At 38.8% G+C, this 22749-nt stretch overlaps 3 protein-coding genes across 11 annotated transcripts; all 3 read right to left on the reverse strand.

The window, feature by feature from the left end:
- Positions 1–1992: 1992 nt before the first annotated feature.
- LOC135585162 (uncharacterized) lies at positions 1993–12557 on the reverse strand. 9 transcript variants are annotated; one of them, XM_065194606.1, is made up of 9 exons: positions 12328–12546; positions 11932–12181; positions 10961–11281; positions 9900–9993; positions 8060–8178; positions 7876–7983; positions 3655–3714; positions 3363–3435; positions 1993–2207 (listed from the first exon to the last, which is right to left on the reverse strand). In XM_065194606.1, the coding sequence occupies exons 3-8, from the start codon at positions 11264–11266 to the stop codon at positions 3382–3384; spliced, it is 741 nt and encodes a 246-aa protein (XP_065050678.1). In that variant the 5' UTR covers positions 11267–11281; positions 11932–12181; positions 12328–12546; the 3' UTR covers positions 1993–2207; positions 3363–3381. The 9 variants fall into 9 exon arrangements, 6 of the variants coding, with proteins under 6 accessions (XP_065050678.1, XP_065050677.1, XP_065050675.1 ...); XR_010515483.1 differs by lacking the exon at positions 11932–12181 and having other exon boundaries at positions 3372–3435; positions 3548–3714; XR_010515482.1 differs by lacking the exon at positions 11932–12181 and having other exon boundaries at positions 3548–3714.
- Positions 12558–16408: 3851 nt separating this feature from the next.
- On the reverse strand, positions 16409–17783 carry LOC135680580 (CAX-interacting protein 4-like). Its single transcript, XM_065194607.1, has one exon. It carries the CDS (start codon positions 17711–17713, stop codon positions 16637–16639), a length of 1077 nt encoding a protein of 358 aa, XP_065050679.1. The 5' UTR covers positions 17714–17783; the 3' UTR covers positions 16409–16636.
- Positions 17784–18581: 798 nt separating this feature from the next.
- On the reverse strand, positions 18582–21011 carry LOC135680581 (mitochondrial import inner membrane translocase subunit Tim9-like). The gene is made up of 2 exons (XM_065194608.1): positions 20845–21011; positions 18582–19030 (listed from the first exon to the last, which is right to left on the reverse strand). The coding sequence occupies exons 1-2, from the start codon at positions 20937–20939 to the stop codon at positions 18844–18846; spliced, it is 282 nt and encodes a 93-aa protein (XP_065050680.1). The 5' UTR covers positions 20940–21011; the 3' UTR covers positions 18582–18843.
- Between the last annotated feature and the right edge of the window lie 1738 nt (positions 21012–22749).

The following is a 22749-nucleotide window of genomic DNA, read 5'->3' on the forward strand; positions in this document are numbered from 1 at the left end:
GATGTCTATTTCTCACCTCGCCGAATATTCTCTATCATTTTTTATATTTAATTTAATTTTGTTTAGTCCACTTAGATGACGTGATCCACAAAAAAAATAATACCTACTAATATCAGTAGTGATAGCAATAACAATAATCTACACAGCTGCATTGCATTGCATGTGAGCTTGAGATCTTTAGATATCGGATGAGCATCTTACATGTCCTTATCACTCTACGTTCATCAATTTGCGCGGATCCTGTCGGTCGACGGATGCCTGTTTTGTCTGGGATTGAATCATGTGGTCGGCGTCGTGGAGATGTGACAGGATGGCAGCCAGTCGCCAACTTGGCTATGTTCCAAGAACAGGAGACAGCGTTTCCTTGGTCCAAACATGAGATTCCCAATGTCCCCATCGTACATCCGCGTCGAAGATGTTTTAAATCCTAATCTTATCGAGGAAATTTAGCTTTCGAAGTATACCGATGACTGATATAACTCAGTGGTTCATTGCCGTAAGACAATGCAACTAAATCGATTGGTCACTTGCAGCATCCGTGAATGGAATCAGCAAGCGTTCGTGTCCTTTGGGTTGTGCTCATCAATGGATGTGATGTGATGTGATGTGACATGTATGCGGTCGAGAAGGATGGTGGAAGGCAACGAAATGTACTAACATGGGCAGTGATAGAGACAACACTGGTTGATAGGACGATGCGAACAAATGGATGGTGGGAGAGAATTGAACGCGTCGAAGGAGATGAATGTCTGATAGGACAATGGAAAGAAATGGATGGTGGGAGAGACTTGAATGCGTCAAGGAGATGATTGACATCGATTGAGAGGAGTCGTGAACGGCTCGTAATGATTGAGGTGGTGGCCGAAGGAGAATCGATGATCACGATTAATTCACATCATAAATAAAAAGAAACGAAACAATGATACATGTGACTCTTCGAATTGAAGTCAAAATTATGTGTCGGAACATTTCATGACCGTGGCAATGATCCAAACCTCACCAACACCAATTGACGTAATTATCACATCAACATTAAATCTAAATGTAAAATACTTTTCTTAACAAATCCCACACAATAAAAAGAGTATTGAAAAAAGCATGTTTAAAAATGGTAACTCACAATACTTCTTCTTAACAATGGTAACTTAAATATCAAGTGCTCGATGAACAATTACGACACGCCATTGTTTAAAAATAATCGGATTAGGCTAAAGGTACTGTTTAACCTCATCACATGTCATATATGAATTCAAGCTCGTGTTCTTGGCAGGAGTTGAAATCTCAAACATGGATGATGTGATGATGATTACTTGAGCAAAACATGAGGTCAAGTATATTGATTCTATTCAAATGAAAGAATGAGTCATGCATACAAGACTTGTCAATGAAGAAACAAAAGTGGTTGGCTGGACAAGAAAATTACTTACGCTGAATAGATTATTCAAGTAGACTGACCACAATGCTTGCCATCTAAAAGAATGATAGACAAACAAAATCATGTCTCAAAACAAAGTATTGGGAAGGTGGATTAAGAAGATCGCGACACATTCATATACTATGAATTCACCAGTCACTCAAAGAGTATTGTTGATCATGACCCTAATAGCTGACCAAGAAATCTGAGAACCATGTTGTGTCTAAGACCAACCTATTAAAACGTCATCTCGCAGTACCATTACTTCCTCTGCAAGATTTCTTTCTACTTTGAACCATGACATCCAACGCTTGTGGATGGAACATGTGCCACATTATTTAGCCCAAGTCAAGTTGTTCCTATAACTCAGACATTGAACTTATTTAATGTTTCTATTATATTGATTTCCCAATTCTCAGATTCTAACCCTACCTGATTTATTCCGAAACAACAAACTTGTGACTGTGTGTTAGCATGTAAACTTCAAGATGCCAACAGATGCCAAAGCTGGAAGCTAGGATCTGATTAAGTAATGTTAACAAAGCAAGATAGTGGAGTTCGAAAGAAACAGGCCAACAAGTCGAAAGATATCTTCTGTATAGCTTCATGGATTATCTTTTATGTTTCTACGTTGTTACATTTGCAAGAACAAAATATTCTAAGATGGTCACAACCAAGATGCAAGTGTAAAGAGTTAAGCAGGATTGACCTCTTCGGGTGGTGAAGATGGTTATTATGATCAGCAGTGGATACATCAGCACCAGGAGAGAACAATTGCACACCCATCATCATCCTGTAACGGTCAAAAGGAAGACGATAAGTGCACAAGAGAAAAACATCATGTTCCGTAGGGGTGGTGATGCCTAAAATCAAGAATCTACTATTCTGGCTACTTGAAAAGCTAAACACGTTGATATCTTCTATGTTGTCTCAATTGAAAAGGACACCAGGAAGTGGATGTCCAACAGGAGCTTTGGGAAGGATATCATGGGCCTATGCGACTTCAATCATCAGAGAACAACTACTTAGATGCTAAATGTTCAGGAGAACAAAGATAGCACAACTTCAAAAGGTACTGACAAACGAACAATTTGATGCAATTAAACACCACTCGTTAGAAGCATCTTCCTGAAGCAGAAAAACAACAATTTCAAATTTACAAAGTACTAGAAAATGAAGTTCAAAAAGCAGGAGACTTAATAAGCTTACAACTAGATAGGTAAATATATAGTATCATAACCAGATTAAACTTATAAAAGATCAACTTGCAAAAACTCCTAAGAAATGTTTTTTGTAACATTCAGGGCCATCACAAGTCACAACATACTATGGGTTCTCGAGAAATTGTCGAGCCATTTGTCATCAGCAGCTAAAAGTATATTTTTTGACTAAGCCAAAGGTATTACAACCCATGGATGACTTGGATCAATCATAAAGTGCTAAATCTTTTAAAGGAGATGACCAGCATATGGTAAATTTGTCATTATAAAAGTAAACTTGATCATTAAACAAAAAATGGATTTAACCAAAGGAGATGACCAAGCTGTAGATAACAAAATAGAACATGAAATAATTAGTTCTTCTACCAAGTAGTTAACATGTGCACAGATGCTAATTAAATCCTAATGACACGTGTATGGAAATACAGAAAAACCTGACAGAACTAAATTAAAGTACCTCACAAGCGTACTTAATTGAATATAATGGAAGGCACAACATGAACAACCAAGAAAGTAAATGAAGCTGATATTCATCTATGAAAACAATAATCTCAGCTGCTATTCATCTATGAATAAACTCAATATGCACCTATATCAATTAACAAGTTTCTAGATTGCCACATGAATAAGCAGGACAGCTGGTTAACGTTAAGAAAATACAAGAATCTCAACACTTGCTTTTATTTGTCAGAAAGATCAAAATAAGTGAACAACTAAAAGATTTGAACCTCACAGACTTTGATGATGTTAGTCCATGATTTCTGATGCTTCGGGCTTCTTCTCAATTAAAGTCTGCACCTTCTGCAGTACAATCAAAGAAAAATAGTTAACTGTCAAATTAGGAAATAAGTGGATTACAAACTAACTTCTGTTATATTCAATTATCTTCAAGATCCTACCCCAAAATTCTCACCAGATAGGATGAGAGGAAATGTTTCCCCCTGCCTTGGGTGAGCATTTGTGGAGGTGCAACAATCAACATTTGATTGCTGAAGATAAGCAACAATATACCAGTCATACCTTTATTGAACTTCCAACCTCCTCAAGTCTCTGCAATATCAGATCTCCAGGAGGGGCTATCTGCAGATAAGAAGAAAGGTGGCCCTGAAAATTAGGTTTGTAGAGATGACAAAATAAAGTCCTGAAGGAACAGCATAAATTGACTGTGATTAGAAGCTATCAAAAAATAAGGCAATATAATCTAGAGTTTGCAGGTTCACAGAAAATCTGCAACAATCATCGTTTTTGGGGAACTATAGGCTGGCACTTGGTCCAACATTCGAATAACACAGCAGAATTTCTAGACCGAGGCAAATCAAAATAGATTGTCTTTATGCTTGGTTGCCACCTAACAAAGTTTCTGGACTTTTTGGCTAAATAATAGATGATAGATAGTTACCCATTCATCTAGGTGGTTTATATTAAGTCAGAAATTTCTAGTTGTTCTGCAACATCTAACCAAAAGGAGCAGAAGTACAAGGCTATATTTGTCTGAAACTAAAATATCTTAAGCCAAATGCTGTCATTGTGGATTGAATGGTAGAGCATCTTTCACCTCTAATGAGTAGGTGATGCAGAACCATTGAGCTTCACGGAGGATTTCAGAAAAGTTTGTCCTAGGTAAAGATATCAACAAAAAGTCATTAATTAGTTGACCTAAAAATTCCAAGTGCTGTATTGAAAATTAAAAAGTTTTTTTGGTCTTTTTACGACTCCTTTTGTATTACGTATACTCATTTATCATTTAGGTATCTTAGAAGTTACATGTTAAATTTTTAAAAGATATATTAATTCCCTAGGAGATTACTCTTGGAAATCATTGTCTTCATTAATTATACCAAAGCACCTAAACCCCAATAAATAGTGGAGCTTATTATTGGATCAAACATTTCAGATTTGAATGAAAAAAAATGCATTTTCTCTACTCTCCGACTCTCCTCTCTTATCTCACACTTCTTGTACTTTCTCTTCCCCTCTCTGTCTCTCTACTTCTATATTCTGTTCTACATCAGTTTGGTATCAGGGCACATCAAGAAACCTGTCCTGTACTCCATTGGGTTTCAACTAGTAACAAAAGCTCCAATCAACACTCAAGGATCCTTACGCCTCCAATGTTAATCCCTTACATGTGGAATTGAACTTTGGGGCAACTATCCCTGTGAAATTAGTGGACCATATAGCTCTTAATGCTGGGTAAATTTTTGAAAACTTTACTAATACTTTTTTTGTCAGAAAGAAAAACCATATATTTCATTATAACATTGTTTTCATCGCTTCTCCCTCGTTTCTCTTTTGTTTTCTATTTATTGTTCTCCCTCTCCCCTTCAGCAACAATTACAGTACCACTAAAATTTGAACCCTTGTGAGTTGTCCAAAAAAACAAAAAACAAAACAAAACAAAATAAAAGGTAAAGAAAAGAAAAGTGAACTATTTGAATCGTTGCATTTCTACCTTGTGCACAGTGATAATTAACAACCTTATTATCAAACGGTAATTTGTTGATAGCATTAGGATCATGACTCGGTGAGATAAAAATCAGACCGAACCTGATGAATCTCTAAACCAACAGACTGAGGTAGACACCCTTAGGACGAACTTAGTATATCATGTCAATGTTAAACCAGTTATGCGACCAAATGACCCAAAGTCCTAAGATCTCTCTGACATCTTGAAAAAAGCCCCATGAATGAGGAGGTTAATGAGTCGACTAGGCAACAGTCCATTCTCCACATTCCATAGCTTCAAATCAATGAATTTTACCTACTCCCTAAGCCCCAATTCAAACAAATCCTAGGTCCACCTATAGGGCACCTATTCACAATCATGTTCCAACAATTCCTAATGACCAAGCCTTTGACCTTAACGATGAATTCATAGAACCTGCTAGAAATCTACAAATCCAAGTAATGGGCCGAGTTTGGTTTGTTGGTAATATGGGAGAAATGGCTAGAGGAGTCAAAGTGGATGTGTCGGACTTTGATGGTAGGTTTGACCCAAATGTGTCTGTTGACTGGTTAGATAGCATGAAAGCTTACTTTGAGTGGTATGTAATGATTGATATTGATCGTGTGCAATTTGCAAAAAATAAAACTGATAGGGTCCACTATGAAATATTGGAAATATGTCCAACGTAATCTCAGAAACCATCGAGAGCCTCTCATCACTTAGTGGGAAGGCATGAAACAAAAACTTAAGGAAAAATATTTACCAACCTACTTTCGAAGCCAATTGGTTGAACAATTGTTAAACCTTAAACAGTTGAATTCTAGTGTGACAAAATATTTGACCCAATTTGAAGAACTTAGGTTTGAAATAGAAGAGGAACAAATCATCACTGTTCGAAGATTTGTTAATTGGTTGAGGTTTGACATTCAATGGGAAGTCTCCCTTAGTCTCCCCGATACCATGGAGGAAACGTCCTGACGACCACTTAAGATTGAAAAGTACATCAAACTTTATTCAATTCGTCAAGCATCTTCTTAGTCTCTCGACAATAGAGGTAAAAAATCTACCCAAACTACCATAAGTAGTGGCTCTATCAAGTTAAAATCTCCACTACTAGCAACAATCCTAACCCAATCATGAATCGTCCAACTCGTTCAACTATTGATTCTTAAACTAATCTATCTTCAATCCAATGTCATTAGTGCCATAATAGAGGTCATATTGCCTCTCATTGTCCTCGATGATTTATTTTAATTTAGGATTCCAGATTAGACCATATTGAGTTGTTTCCAACTGTTCATTCAATGTATGGCGGGTGAACTTCTTAACTGACCTCTAGCTCTCCTTATCCTCAAACAAAACACTGCCTAAGAGACTTAAAATGACATTTGCAATTGACAGCACAATCAGGAAGGTTGACTCAACAATGTAGACATCCAGATAGTCTGCTCTCGACCAGATGCAAGAACATCATCAAGTGATTACCGGTAGAAGGTTATATTCTACAAGCTGATCCAAATCCTATATGTTAGTGGGTTACACGGAGATGGTTTGAGATCTCTAATATTGACACTTTGGAATATCTAAAATTTGTACGAATATAAAGAGACAGTACATCTAAGGTCAACCAGTGATTTAAAAAGCACTGAGCGTCAAAAGACACTAAGGTCCCAAAACGGCCGAAGCAGCAAAGCGAGACACTATGAAATATTAAAATATTAAAATATATAATATAATTAATAAATATAATTATTTAAATAAATATATGATATTAAATTAAAAATCTACTGTTAACAATAGTTAAGAGGGGAGAAAAAAACTGTTAACAATAACAAAGGGGGATAAAAGGGTCACTAACAGTGGAAACCGATAGTGGAAAGTGGTAAAAACATCGGTGAGAAGCTGACAGCAACAGTGGCGGAGGATTAGTTTAAGACAGTCATTGCAGTGCTATGAACGATAGCAATGACGAAAATTATGGACAGTGGCAGCGACGGAAGCTACAGACACCAGCAACGATAGCGACGGAAACTCCAGAGGACGTCCATCGGTGGCGAAAGAACATGCGGTCCTCTCCCTCAACAGTGGAAGGAACTGCACATGGAGTGACAGCGGAAGGAAGCTACAGGCTCTTACTAGGTCGTCGGACCCATCTGTCGGCGATAGAGGAAGGCTTGGTCCACTGCGCCTACGACGGAGGCAGCAATAGACAGCGTTAGCGGCAGAGGTAGAAGCAACGCTAGGGTTGGCTCGGAGTCACATGGGCGTGAAGGGTAGCTTTTGAGGGTAGTTGGTTCAATAGAACCAACTAACTATTGTTGAACCGAACCAGACTTAAAAGTCTAGTTCAGTTGCCTTACTTGAATCGGACGCTCGTTCGAAGCGCCCGACACCTGGGTTTAGGCAAGCGCCTAGGCGGCGCCTTATTAAAGCGTGTCGCCTGGTCCACACATGAGGCACTCGGGCCTCGCCTCGCCTAGCTCGAGAGTCTATTTAAATTACTAAGGTCGACAAACAAATGACATCCGAGTTGTCTCCCAAAAAGGAAAAGTAATCTACAGATATAATTGGTATAGAAAATGATATATAGCTATCGCTGACTTTCGTCAACTAAATCATCACAGGCACTACTTCATATTAGGAAGAATACTTTAAATCACCCAACCAGCATGAGCTCAATCAGAATCCACTGGACTGAAAATAATTTGAACATGGGTAAGCTGCGTTAAATGGTAACGACTCCACAGAGCAAAAATATTATGGAAGGCAGCATGCATAAAAAGGCATGAGCATACCCAAGAACCAGATGGAGGACAAGAACCAAATGTCTGAGGATCTTCATTTACAGAAATTTGCCTGTTGAAACCATCACTCCTTATATTTGAAAGATGCATTAAAATAGCCTGGGCAAAGTACAGTCAAATTTATCTACATTAGCAACAAGAGGTCATGAATAAACTCCTATCCAATCAGTTGTACCTTACGGAAAGCCCTTAGATCAGAAACTCCTTGGATCTGAAAATCGTCATTCGCAATCCTTCTTACACCTTCATTATGTATTCTGACAGAATATATCCCAAAGAAGGATTGAAGGTATCCTAATAAAATTCAGAAGCTTGTTAGGAAGCACTACAGCAATGATTGAAAGTTTATTTTGCATGCAAGCAACACCTTATTTAACTGTGTGATAATCCGTGCAAAAAACCAGCAGCTTCCTATCTCTATTAAGATGGCCATGCAAAAGTTGCATGGCACCATTTCAATAAGGGATGACTATAACACACTGGAGTGAATTCATCGATAGTACCATACACGAAAAGGTAAGAAAAGAAAACTCTGATCAATTAATGAATAGCACTACGGGGACATGGAGATGAAACAACCAATAACAATTTGAGCCAAGTTAAAATTGTTGGCAGCCCGATTATGTGCTCCAGATGAGAGAATCACCTAACAAACAAAAGAAGCTAAAAAGAGGTGAAACAATGGGAAGGAAATATGATTTTCAGAAATTTATGGATTTCATAAGATATGGCATTTAAGTGACATTTGAGTATAATTAATTAAAATCCAAACAAACCTAGGAAACTGTTATACATCAACTAAAACCAGTAAAGTTCTGGACTCCAGAGCAAGGAATTATTAATGTCTGAGTATACATAATTAGTCGACCCAACTCCCAAGTTGTTGGATGATAGACCAACATTTCCCTCATTAGTTCTCAATAGTCAATTCTATATGCACCTAGACACTAGTTCCCAATTCTATATGCGATATGCCAAAAAAACATTAATGAGCCAAATTAGGAACTTAAAAAAGGAGGCCAGCTTATGAATGTATTTCAATCTGTGATTCCGACTCCAAGTCATTGTCATCGTAGAATGAACAATGGTTTCCTGTTTAAGGCTGCTTAACTGCTATACGAGGTCAAGGGTTCAGTCACACAGACAACTACTCTACATGCAAGCATAGGCACGAATACATCTGAGCTTCTTTGGACACCGCCATTGGATAGAGATCTCGCGCACCAGGTTGTCCTCTATTCCTATTCATAAACATTATCACAGCTGACAGAGTATGCGAAAGAAGGAACAGGAATTATGTAGCCAAATGATGATCTAAGAAATCAGAGTGAAATTTAGACACATGTAGAATGGAACATAGGTGACTCTCATTTGGGACTACATCATTGATGCCTCAGCCAACAATACACACATTTATAGTGACGCTTTATACAGGTTAAGCAAACAGAGATAGATGTCATCATTAAAAAAAAGAAGGGTTTCCAATATAAAGAGTGATGTTTTATGGCATACATTAATTGGCAGCAAGGAACCCATTTGTGACTACATCATTGATGCCTCAGCCAACAATATACACATTTATAGTAATACTTTATGCATGTTAAGCAAACAGAGATAGATGTCATCATTAAAAAAAGAAGGGTTTCCAATATCAAGAGTGATGTTTTAATCATACATTAATTGGCAGCAAGGATGCCAGTTATAGCTCAAGACATTGTGTTAAAGGTTAAAACATTAACTTATCAAAAACTTAGACTTTCCTTTTCTTGAGCAAATTTGTATGTTGGAAGCATTCAGTTCCATCAGCAATTTTTCTCTTACCTTTGTTAGCACGTAAACTCAAAGATAACTTCTCATTTCAACTATGTTAGCTTCATATACATAAAACAAATATATTGTCATTGTGAAAAATAAATTGTCAAGCTAGATTTACGGTAAGTCTTAGAAAAGATTAGCAAGCCAACCACATTTCTAACTTCTGTCCAATTGAGACTAGTTCCAGGGTTCCCCATTACCTTGTTCAATAACTATATCTGCAACTGATGCTAGCAGCACATGCTTCTCTTTCTTCAAAACTCCAAAACAAGGAAAAGGTACTGGTCTTGAAACCTGTATCACAGTAGAGTTACTGGCGAAACAAGTATGGAAATGGAAGATCCAAAGCAGATTATCATTTAAAAAGATATTCTGGTCCAGATATACTGGCCAGATTAAACCATTTATAAGATGTGGATATTGTATTACTAAATTTTCAGAGTAAACACTATAGACACCAAAAGAGGAAATAACTATCATAAAATTTATTCCCTGTATGCAAGTACACAAGTTTCTTCTCTAAAGTCAAAATAGAAAAGGAAAAAAATAAAGAGTCACAGTAAATATATATCAAATATCCAACACATATAGGTGGCCGTATCTATTTGAGCACCTCAAAAGAATAGAGAGAAAGAGGAGGCTACATTGAAACTCTAAAGATAGTTGGTAGGTGACAAAGTCTATCATTTGCATGGAGGGTAAACTCATGCAACTAACATGACAAAAGTCTAAAATAAGGAGAAAATTACATATTTTGTTGCACAGTGCAGCATTATGCTAAATCACAAAGCTAGCAAAAGCAATGGAATGCAGCCCCTAATCCATTACAATGAACAGCCCTTACTATCAGTAAATGCATTATCATAAACAAAGATCATAAGTAGTGCCTTAGTAAACGAGTAAGTGCAATGAACAACCATGATGTGTTCTTCATGGGCACCCACATTCATTTACTCTTAAACCCTTCTCGGTCATCGCTATGCTTAGCACATTACAATTTTGAATACAATCCACTAAAAAAAGAGACCTTTTTTCATATCATGACGCCTTCTCCAAGTACCACTCTCCCTGTACTAGTAATTGGAAAAAGATAAGTGAAGAGAAAAAAAAAAACTTTCACGATAATCTTTTCTGTAAAGAATGTACTCGGAGAAACACACTTGCATCCAAAAGATGTCAATACATCTTTAAGCCAAAAATCGACATAATAAAAGATAAAACACAGTGGCACCAATAGACCAGTAGAGGTTTTTTTGCTTACCTTGTACACAATAGCATTAGGAGTCACATATAGCTTGCGAGAACGGAAGTCCTTCCGTAAGACATATCTTCGTACTGGCAAATATAGCAACATTAAAACCCCAATTCCCCATGCCAGTACCAAAAGCAAGGAATAGAGAATCCATTGAGCTGTTTGGTATTTAACATAGTTATCTTCCATCTCATCAAAAGATGCAGTGTAGAGAATTGTGTCTTCATCAACTTCAGAATATTCATTTGAAACTGAACCTGACAACAATCGTCTCTCCAACACATCTATTTCAATGGCTTTATCCATTGATCCCATTTAAAACAATTGAATCTGCAAGAACAAATCATCCTCTTTTCATATAATAAATATGTGAATATCTACTGGTAGAAGTTCAACTAATGTATGCACTTTGCAGTTTCTTGCATGTCTAGGGAACAATAGTATCTTTCAACAACCTAAGAAGAGTGGTTATCATAAGTTAAGATGTAGCTTAAAAAAATTCATATTTTTTTATTCATTATCATTCCTATTAATTTGATTCATGAACATGTTCGACAAGGAACCTGCCCACATCAGGCACAATATACCGACAACCCTGATCAATAACAAAAACATAAATTAAGAAGCAAAAAATGGGATCGTCCAATTTGAAACATTGAGATTATGTTGACAAATATCAAGCAGCAACCAAATTCAAAATAACAATTAACAATTGCACCCAGATACATCATAGGCTCTACTAGAATGTTATACGACCGACTGAACCGTGTATCAAGTTTGAAGTTGTACATGAATCAACCGAGCAAAACTGCATGTTACTGTTATGTCAAGGTGCCTTGGTGCTAATTATGTCGGAGCTTAAAATTAATGAAACAACAAAATGATTACAAAGGAATAAGCTAAAAAATCATCTAGAAGAAAATTGATGTTAAAAAGGATTGTCATCATAGACTAGTATATGATAAACAACAGCTTTATACCACGATGACATGACTGAGAGAGAGGTGACTCCTCTGTAAGAAGAATCGCGCCCTCTTAAGCCCTTGCAACGAGATCTACAAGGCCCGATACATCACAAGTGAGCCCTTGCAAGAGAGAGCCAAATTGGACTGAGCAAATTGGCTATAACGAAGACCGTGCTAACAGAAAGAGGATTGTGATTCGTGAAATAGAGAAGAGATGAGATCGCCTTCTTTGTAATCAATTTATGGAGCATGGCCTCGGATGATCCTACCTCACCCAAAACACCGAAACAAATACAGAAACGTTACGCATGAGACACGAATTCAAGGCCAAAGAAAACGCGATCGGATGCCCTAAAGCAGCACATTTAAGCATAAAACGGATCGAGGACGCTTCCGCGAGAAAGGACGCACCTAAACTGGAATCTAACAAATGGAACTAACGAGCAGAATGGGCGGAGGAGGAAGCGACGAGAAGGAGAACCCGTGCCGCCTACCCTTCAAGCTTTCATTTGGGACTTGGTTTCGTTTTATTGCCGTTCGGTGCAACGCCCTCCCGTTCCGCTGGGCTTTATGAGAGTAGAAACACCTCCTCTCTTCATATTGCCATCCCGTCCACGGATGATGAACTAACTATGTAGCACGCGTTCCAACAAAAACACCTTCGTATTTATCTGTCTCTGATGAAGATTATTTCTTTATATATATATATATATATATATATATATATATATATATATATATATATAGGACGCTTAAATGGGCTCCAATAGAGAGCCCAAATATAAAGTCCAGACTAGCCCGCCAAACCCGCCTGATGATGACCGATGACAGGAAACGAGCAAAGACCGGTACGAATAAAGGGTGGCGTATTAGATGAACTCGGGACAGAGTGTATATACATGACGATTCATTATAGTAAAAGGGCTTGGATTGAATCCTATCGAACATGTGACATGGGTTATCAAAGAGAAGCCAAGCGTGTATTGATGGATCAACAACCTTTACAAACAAGTGACGGTAGATATCCTTTTCAAGAAGCAATACAGGTGGCCCTCAGTCAGAATGAATGAATTGAACTCTCGGCAATAAGTTCAGGAGAAGTATCGTCATTATGTATAGTTCAAAATTATCATCATTGGCAATAATTTTGGGCATCCAATTTTCAAATGCACTCAATGTCTCGATGATTGGTGCAGGCCAATCAAAATTTGAAGGCAGCAAATAGAGATTGTAGTAACAACAAACCAAACAGCAGCAGGTGACTCCACGGTTCTTGTAATGAATGGAAATGGCATATATGGCCCATGAGCTTGACATTTTGTTATAATTTACAGTCAGCTAGGAGAAACAAAGTACAACCGGCACGTTTAGGGTGTGGCCTCCATGGAATTGGTCTTTTCTTCATTGCTGCTCATTCCAATTAGTTGAGCCTCTAACCAATGCAATTTCTTATAAAGCAATATCAATCATGCAATATAAAAAGAAAAGCATGAAAATTAAATTGAGAAACAGAAATCAGACATTCTTTTCGACACAGATTGATCTACAATAGCAACATAAAAACGTCAAACAAGATTAAGTTGAGACATCAGATATGAAAACTTGGAATGCTTCTCAAACATAACAAGTAGAGCTCAGGCATTTCCAAAGAAAATATGCATAGTGTAGAACAGAGATGACTTTTATTTTCATGATAAACTGCATGAAGAGTTTATGTCAGGCAAAGAGAAAAAACTTGGGTTTCTCTGGGCATCCAAATACCAAACGCATGCAAAGATTTTGAGTCACTTGACACTTGACCTCGATGTAGCCGAACCAGCCAAACAGATATGCTGGCTCTTGCCTTGACAATATTGACCAAACAAAGTTCACCCTTTTTCTTCTTTCTCCTGGGAACCCATCCTAATGCATGTATACTGTCTAAAACTCAGAGATAAAGATTTTGATTAAAAAGAACAAATAAATTATCTATATTTTAATGTTTCAACCATTCTGATTGAGTAACCCACCAACCACTGGTCTGTCCACATGGACAAGAGTCCAAGGCAGGCAGTTGCAAGTTGTCTTCGACCCTGTCGCTCACGTTGAGAAAAGGCCAAGTAGAGGTTGTTAGAAGCGATTGAAGACTGCTTCCCCATAGAATATTTCACAAAATATTCTGCACCTTTACGACCGGGTAAAAAACTTATTTTTAGCGCGATTGCAAAGGGATCATTTTTTAATGCTCATCACTACACTCACCTTCATCGGGTTACTATCTTGCATGTTGGAGGTATCGGGTCAGGAAACCTCTCCCATTGAGCAGACCAGGTCGTCAATGACATCTTTCCATAACATTTTTTGTGCTAAAAGAAGGACCTGATATCACATGAATGCCCGCCCGTCGATCCTCTCAATGAACGCTCGAGCGAAGAGGCTTTGCCCCCGACCCACAATACTTTTATCCAAGAAGGGCACAACCACCCTTTCTGCACATTAGTACATCCACTTTAGCGTAGACACTGATGAGATAATAAAGCCTATTCAAAGACATGGGTCTCTTGTCCACAGGGATAGCCCCAAGCCACCTACTTGTTCTCATCAAGGTGTTATTAAACCTCACTTAGCAAGTGCAGATGTTAAAATGCATGATACAAGTCGTCGCTCCTTTTTGCTCCAATTGGCCCAACAGACAGTGCCACCAGTTTAGCTACAATCTCTGGCTCCACTACCACCAACGCTCGTCGAGATTCCCTGACCCAATGCGATGCTGACATCCCAGGAGCACTCGAGGCGTGTCTAACCGTCGGTCGAGGGGGCACTTTGATCCCTGACCATGGAATTCAACAGATCACACCACGCTCAATCTGCCTGCCTGAATCCGAGACTCAATCAGTGGACTCGACGGAGGACTCCCTACGATCCAACTACGACACATGAATCGATGTTTGGAGGAGATATGACGAGCTCTAACAGTAAAAAAGGGAGGCATTGGTCGACTCCACCTCGGGTCAATTGCTATTCACCCAAAAAATCCATGAGGAATCGATTCCAACGACTTGCCTCGCCAGCTCAACTCCCCGAGCCTATGCTTCAACAACAAGCACAAGGTCTCCCCTCTCCCTCTTAAGCCCCTCCACCTCCTCATGTAGATTGTCGATCATAAAGGACTGTAGATTAATAATGGAGTCGGCATCCCACACACGATCAAGAAGGGTTGTGATGTAATGATGATACTACAAGTCAAAAACAAAGAGGTTAGCCATGATACAATAATAAGGTACTAAAGGGGCGACCTAGGACCCATGACTTAACTTACCAACATCTCATTACAATAGCCCACGTCGAGCAAAACCTCCGAGGCGAAGCGATAGATTTGCTTTGCTATCCCGGAGCACAAGGACTATCGGTAGTATTGATCCACGGCTCCAGCATTGCTCTATATTTTCTACCCTTCTTGCAAGCCCTCCTATATTGGCCGCAACGATGTGTCTAGATTTGGGTCTAATAGGTCAACTAACTTCGACGCTGCGAAAGGCAAAGACTTGCCCTTACACAGGTCAAATACAACCTTTGCCTCTCTCCTCTTTTCCTTAAGGAGGATCTTGAGTTTCAAGGACCGTTTGAAAACGCTAGCGCCTCAGGGGTAGGAGGCACCTTGTTCGATTCCTCTTCAGAAATCCGCTCCACCTTGGGTTCCACAATCGACCGAGGATGGGTCACCTTCTTCATAGCTTTCTTCTTCCTTGACTAACCAACGATGAAAGGATGGTCGGATCGAGTCAGGGTCGACGCCTTTGGTGATGGTTCGTGACTGAGCAGAGGAAGAGCCCACCTCGATTGGCCTCGGTGACAAGCGAAAGTGGAGCCCGCATCGGCTCCTCCTAAGGCTCGTCTCAACACAAGGGTAGGAGTAGGTCGACAATGGAGGCGCCTCCGCAACATCCCTACTATAGATCTACATAGGTCCTTGGATGGTCCCACAGCGGACCCATCGACTGACATGGATCCCTCGACGACGAGCAAGGGAGTAGCCCACCTCGACTCCTCCCATAGCCCGCCTCGTCGACAAGCAAGAGAGGAACCCACCTTGGCGACGAGCGAAAGAAGAGCCCACCATGGCTCTTCCCACAACTCCTCCCACTAAGACAAGATTTGAAATATAAAGACATTCTCCATTACCTTAGAAGTAGCATATCTAAACATTCCACAAAGGCCAAAGACACATAACTCTTATAGCCACCTGAAGAAGTTGTCCTCATCTCTGTATCCGTGATGCTAACAATATTTCTTCCAATCATCAGGTAATTTTACATTGTTATCATTAGATATCGATCAAATTAAATCAACCAAAGAACAGAAACATTCTTTTCTGCTTTGTTGGAAATTTCATTATTGAGTATCCAGCCCCTCAACACTGTTTCAATTCTGTAGTTCTCAATAAGCATCCTAAGTTCCATAAGAACAATCTAGGAGGAATACACTACATAATTAACAAAACATAGCCACAAAATTCAATCACAAGAAAACACTAAATTACACAATCATCATACACAATATAGCCTGATCAAGGCAAATTTAAAGTTTACACATCCGCTCAGTAACAATGGCTGAGGTCTTAGCATAACAGAAACCATTTCAAACTAAGTTTTAATGAAGTTCACAAACATATAATGTCCACAAGAACATACAGTAAATGAAATAGTGCATTAATAGTGTAAGAAGATTACCACTGACCACCTCAATTCTTCTCTTCATGCTTGTGGTTCCTGCTCTTATCCTTGGAGTGCTTCTTCCCCTTTCTCCGGCGTGAGTCTTCTGATCGAGTGCTCTCTGAACCACTCTCAGAAGATGCCCTCCTCTTCCTCCTGCGTTCATGGTGCCTCCTCTTGCGATCATCAGATGACTCACTATCCTCATCACCAGAATCACTCCCAGAGTCATCCCTGCGCCCATGCCTCCGTCTATGATGGTGGCGGTGATGCCTATTGGACTCCTCTTCTGAGTCATCATCATACTCATCAGAATCATCCCTCCTCCTGTGGCTCCTCCTCCTCTTCTTATCCTTCCTACTCTTCCTGTGCCTATGCCCACGTTTCTCCTCATCATCCTCGTCATCATCATAGGAACCCCTATGCCTCCTCTTCCTATTCTCCTTCCTCTTTACGTCCTCTTCATCGGACTCACTGTCTCCGCCCGACCTCTTCTTATCGCTCCTCTTCTTGGATCTTCCTCTTCGCCGCTGACTGTGCTTATTGTCTTCAGAATCGCCCTCCCTCTTGTCCGCTGTCCTCTTCTTAGACTTCTTGTCAAATCGTGCGGCGATGATCTTCTCGATCTCCGGATCCACGTCAGAGTCAGAGCTGTCGCTGTCCTCTTCTTCCTCCTCCTCGCTGCTTTCGGCCTTGAGTCCGTTGGTCTTCTTGATCTGCTCGAAGGCGGCAGTGGCCGCGGCCTCCGCGGCGTCCTTGTCCTTGTCGGCAGCGGCGGCATCCTTGGCGCTGAGGAAGTTGCGGCACTGGAAGGTGAGGTGGCCAACACGGCCGCACTTGTTGCAGGCGCCGCGGGCCTCGTTGGAGCCCGAGCCGGTGATGCGTGCGAGAGCGAGGAGACCCTGGAAATTGGCGTAGGCGTTCTCCGCGGAAGCAGCGGATTCGTCCTCGCCGGGGTGGGCGGAGCCCTTCGCGGATTCCTTGTTGGTGGGGGCGTAGGGATCGTAACCGATGGCGCTCTGCCATATGCCGTGGGTCTGCAGGGCGGCGCTGCTGTGCACCCGGTTGTTCGCCGGCATGCGAACGCGGCCTGCTGTCGCCGGCATCTTCGCCGATGGAAGCTAGGGTTTCCTTCAAGGGCGTGAGCGAAATAGGGGGAGGAAAAGGATCGGCTCTTTCTTGTTTATGTGGTATTAATATAAGCTAATCGGATCAGGGTTCGATTCTGTGAATCTGAACCCGAACCGTATTTGACTTCTTTAACACCCGTCCAATAAAGAAACGCAAAAAAATAAATAAATAAATATAAATAAAGCAACGCGGTTTTGTTGACAATCTGCATGATCAGAAGCCACGGCTCACGGCAAACAAAATGAGCACCCGATCACAGAAGGTCTGATGCTTGAAATCAAGTGGTCGCAACGGAGTCTGATATCAGATAATGAAATCAGCAGAAAAAAAAAAAGAGGGATAAATTGTCCAATAAAATTTCTTTATAGCGTTCTTATGCAATGGTTAATCGAGAAGGAATCCTATAAACCTGAAGAAACACTTTTGAGATTTCTTAAAAGATCTACTTTTAATCCTTTTCTTGTGAAAGATGTAAGGGAAATTTCTTAAAACCCTTGTCACCATTAAGGTTTAACCTACTAAAAATCAGACAAGGTTGGCTTTTCTGCAGATTAAAAATAAAAATAGAACAAAATAAAATGAATAAATATTATTAGCTTGTATGTTCCTAATAGACACAAAAATAGTGTTCATTCCCCAAAAAATAATAAAAGCTATTTGCCAACATTAGCCATGTAACCATCCAATAACTCATCATTTCAATTGGATACAGAAAAGCCAAGTAGACAAGAAATCGGGCAATGCGAACCAAACGTGACGATCATACAAATATTTGGTTTATAAAGAATAAACATAAGACCACCAACCTTTTAGATCTTAAGCGTTCTCAGGAGTGTTCACCAATAACAGAGGAAATGGTCTGTATTACTCTTAGGCACCGTTTCTAAGCATCCGACAACAGCATGAAAAACATTGGCACTGTAGCGGATGTAAGATTTATTCAGTGATGACGATAAGAAGGTGGAAGGCTAATGCTACAAAGCTACCACAGAAGTAAAACAAATATCAAGTACGTCAAAATCGTTTGTCATGCACTTAGCAATGGTTCCATCATCAGCTAAGAATAGAGTGACTGAAGTGGGCTTCTGATCAGCTGAGCTAATGTTTAGTCAGGAGTGGGAGCGCCCCGATTCAGCTCAGCAAATCTCATGCCAACCCTCATTGAGTGCTTTAGAAATTTCTCGGCACACCGGCGAACACATGTTTCTTCTTGCTTATCAAGAGATTTGCGCCGGAAGGTGTCCACACAATCAGAGAAGCACCTCTCCACCAGGGTATTATACATTCTTAAGCTGCAAGATGGATGTCCACATAAAAATCAATGCAAGACAAATTGACTGGTTTACATAATCACCTCTACTAAAAAAAATATGGCTAAAACAAAAGAAATGAAACTTATCCTGAAGACTATCTGCAGACTCGCTAGATAGTAATATCACATGGTATAGCAACAAGTTTTAGTAACTAGTTAAGCAATAGATAGTGGAGTCCTTGGTTTACTACAGAATATAAGTAAAAAAAAAAAATGCTATCATCATCCGAGAACTAGTTGGAATGCCAGCAGAAGATTACGATTAAAATAGAACATGTACAATTTAAATTCGCAATAAAAACAACAGCCGTATACTTTGCAACTAGAAAATCAGCATGAGGGAGGCAATCGTATGATTCAGCTAACTGCTCAACCTTTTGCTGAAAATAAAAGCCCCCTTCTTCACCAAGGAGCCCATCATCATCCTAAATTTCAGGATACCTAAGAATCCAGAAATATGAGTCTGAAACTATTAGCTATCATATAGAACCACATGAGGGAAGACCAAGTAATAATATTTAAATTGCATCAACCGGGCAGACATGTTATATGGTCTCGTCAATAAGATCTCTGAGGATTAAGACCAATGAATAAGATGGTAACTCATGGAACATAAAGTCCCACGTGATACGCAGAAAGAGATTCTTAGGGGGAACAATCATTTGTCTATTCAGCATTAAAAATATATATACATAAGCTTATTAATAAAAGGACTTGAAGAAATTAACTATTTCCTCTATCAAATTTTGAAACGGCAATCAGATATAATGAAATGAATCCTTATCAAAGAAATGAGATAACCAATTAGTGTTCCCAAATGTCCTGCACCTATCAGTTAACTATCGTAAGATGGCTTCTACAATTTTTTTGCAGACAGTGGTCTAGCTCCACTGATATTTATCTTAATGACAAATGTGGTTTTAGCTCCAGTAATATTTATCTTAATGACAAAATGTGGCTTTAATCTGACTAAACCCAACTTATCCGATATGAAATAAATGTTATTCTAAAAATAATAAGAAACTAGTGCACAAGATCATCAAGCACATCTGCGAAAAGCAATCTCTTTAGGGAAATGTTATTGTCATCATTGAAAATAATTATTCAATGGATTTGTGGCAGATAATTCAGTATTCATTTGTTTAGAGTTTATAGCTACAAGATGCTGCTTGCATACTATGCAAGTCCCTGATCAGAACCTCAGGTAATATCAAGTTAACCATACGATCAAAAATAAAGCACCCAACATTTCCATCAGCAATGTTGAAAAAGCCGGTCTATGTCTGATCCTGATCAGGCAACTAATGCCAGACCAGAACATAGCATGTCCGAACCTGAACCCAATTCTTTTTCCGGACAACAGTGATCTTACAGCGACAACCAATCCAAGTAGTGTAAAAGACAAAGATTAAAAATAAATTATTGAGTCATATACCCTAACAAATAGCTGACGACTTCCTATAGCCTTCTTAAACTCGATTGATGATAGAAACAATTAACAGGCAACTGAGCTGACGATTCACGAGTATAAACAAACTTAACTTAAGCACCGTGTAAAGAACAAAAATAAGCATAAGAAAAAGAGAGATCACATTCGTGTACGAGTGTCCATCCCATCATCGCATCGGAAGAAGACTACAATTTCCAATCTTCCGCGCGTGAGATTAACCCCAAATACGACATCGCCGACGACGCGATAGCTTACGCGAAGGTAATGATCCGAAAAGAGACGAAGAAAAGCAAACAACAGGCAAGGAAACAAAAATTCGTTCGTGGAAGTGGAGTTGGGAATACCTGTCCCGGATCTGGAGCTGGTCTATCATGGCGGACATCCTGATCTTGTCCTCCTCCGGGAGAGAGTCGAGATCTCCGAGCATGCTCTTGTCCATCGCTCTCGCTAGGGTTTTCGAGGCCGACGGGGCGAAACTTTGCTGAGGAATCGCCCGATATCCGAACCCGCTTTTTAACTGTCGACTAAGAGCGCTTTTTGTAAGTAAATATTTTTAATGTTTCTCTGTAATTATTTTCCAATGAAAATATAAACTGTTTTCATGATAACCAAATATTGCTGCTCACTTCATCACGTAATTTTACCTTAATAAAGGCATCTTAAATGGTACATATGTAGTTATGTAGTTACAATTTGAACTATTCATTATCAATAGTCCATTGCTCAAATGATTTGCATGATTCTCCTATTTCTTGATTTCATGATTTTGTTGAGTTGGATCTATCAATTTGGTAGAAAAGACAGTCTTTGTCGTAATTTGGGGAATAGACATGATGAAACTCTATGGTCTTCGATACTTAAATTAGATAATGTCTGATGTCTAAAATATTCAAGAAACTATTTGTATTATAATTAAGAGACTACTATTATAATTTGATCCTCTTATAAAATATCAAACATTAAATTGAGAATTGATGTTGATATACTAAGCATAGTCGATACAATAAAGTTTATTATAATATTTTTAAAAGATGCTCGATGCTCGTCTAAATGTCTAGGAATCAGATAGAATAAGACAAGGTTGAAGCATCTTATAACAAGTTCGAACAAGGTGGTTATGTAATATCTTTTTATTTTTTTAATTATTTATGATATGATAATTTTTTATTATTTTTATATAATTTTTATTATTATTTTATGATATGATTTTTATTATATATATATATATAATTTATTTAATAAATGTATTTCATTAAGTAATTTTCATATTAAAGGACTAATGCTATGGACTAAATTGTGAATCCTAAAATTTAAATATGATTTATGAAAAAATTTATATTAAATTAATTGAAAAAAATAAAGGAATTTGTCACCTGTGTTATATTGTAAACACATATGCTTCTTTAATACATGGTTTCTATATTGTAATTTTTATGTTATCTAAACACTTATAATTAGAGGAAAAAGAAGAAAAATATTATCGAGCTATATTGCATTAAAACACTTAAAGGTGGAGAACAACAAGAAGTGAAGTATAAATTATATGAAATACTAAGTATGACTTTTAAATCCATACATTTTGATCTTGATTTGTTTATGCATTGCTTGTTGCTAATTATTAAATATGAATTATATGAAATACTAAGTGTGACTTTTAGATATGTCATATGATTTGTTTTCACTATATCATAGATATGATAATCATTGAGCTTTGTAACTCATATTATCACTCATACTCGTAACAAGATGCTAGAAGATTGTGATATAATTTTGATAGTTTAATAACAAGATGTTAGTATAAAGAACATCTTACTTGTAATGTTGTGTAAAACTATGAGTTGATGTATATTGTTATAAAGGTTAAATGACTGATCATGTGGAAGAAAGCCTCCTACAAGTTTCATTTGCACTACATCATCGTTGGACTACAAAACCTCCTTCACCTTACACCATTGTTTGCTACTTCGTTTCTTTGCAAAGATGAATAACTCTCTCTTTGTGGCAAAGGCAACTATTTGACGGATCATGAGTGGCTTCCTTATATATAATTGATGAGTGGCTTCCTCTTTCTCCTCTCCAGTTTTCTCCTACTCGTCGAGCTTTTCTGGACCTCCACAGCCTCGTTCTCCCTCTTCCTCTTACCTGATTCCTCATCCCTTTTTTGCTTGCTTCTCTCATTCCCTCTTGTCATCCCCTTCCTTCTCTCCCCTCCCCTCCCCTCCCTCCTCTTCCTTCCCATCACCCTTGAC

Source organism: Musa acuminata, chromosome BXJ1-8 (assembly GCF_036884655.1).
Source record: "Musa acuminata AAA Group cultivar baxijiao chromosome BXJ1-8, Cavendish_Baxijiao_AAA, whole genome shotgun sequence".
Taxonomy (NCBI): domain Eukaryota; kingdom Viridiplantae; phylum Streptophyta; class Magnoliopsida; order Zingiberales; family Musaceae; genus Musa; species Musa acuminata.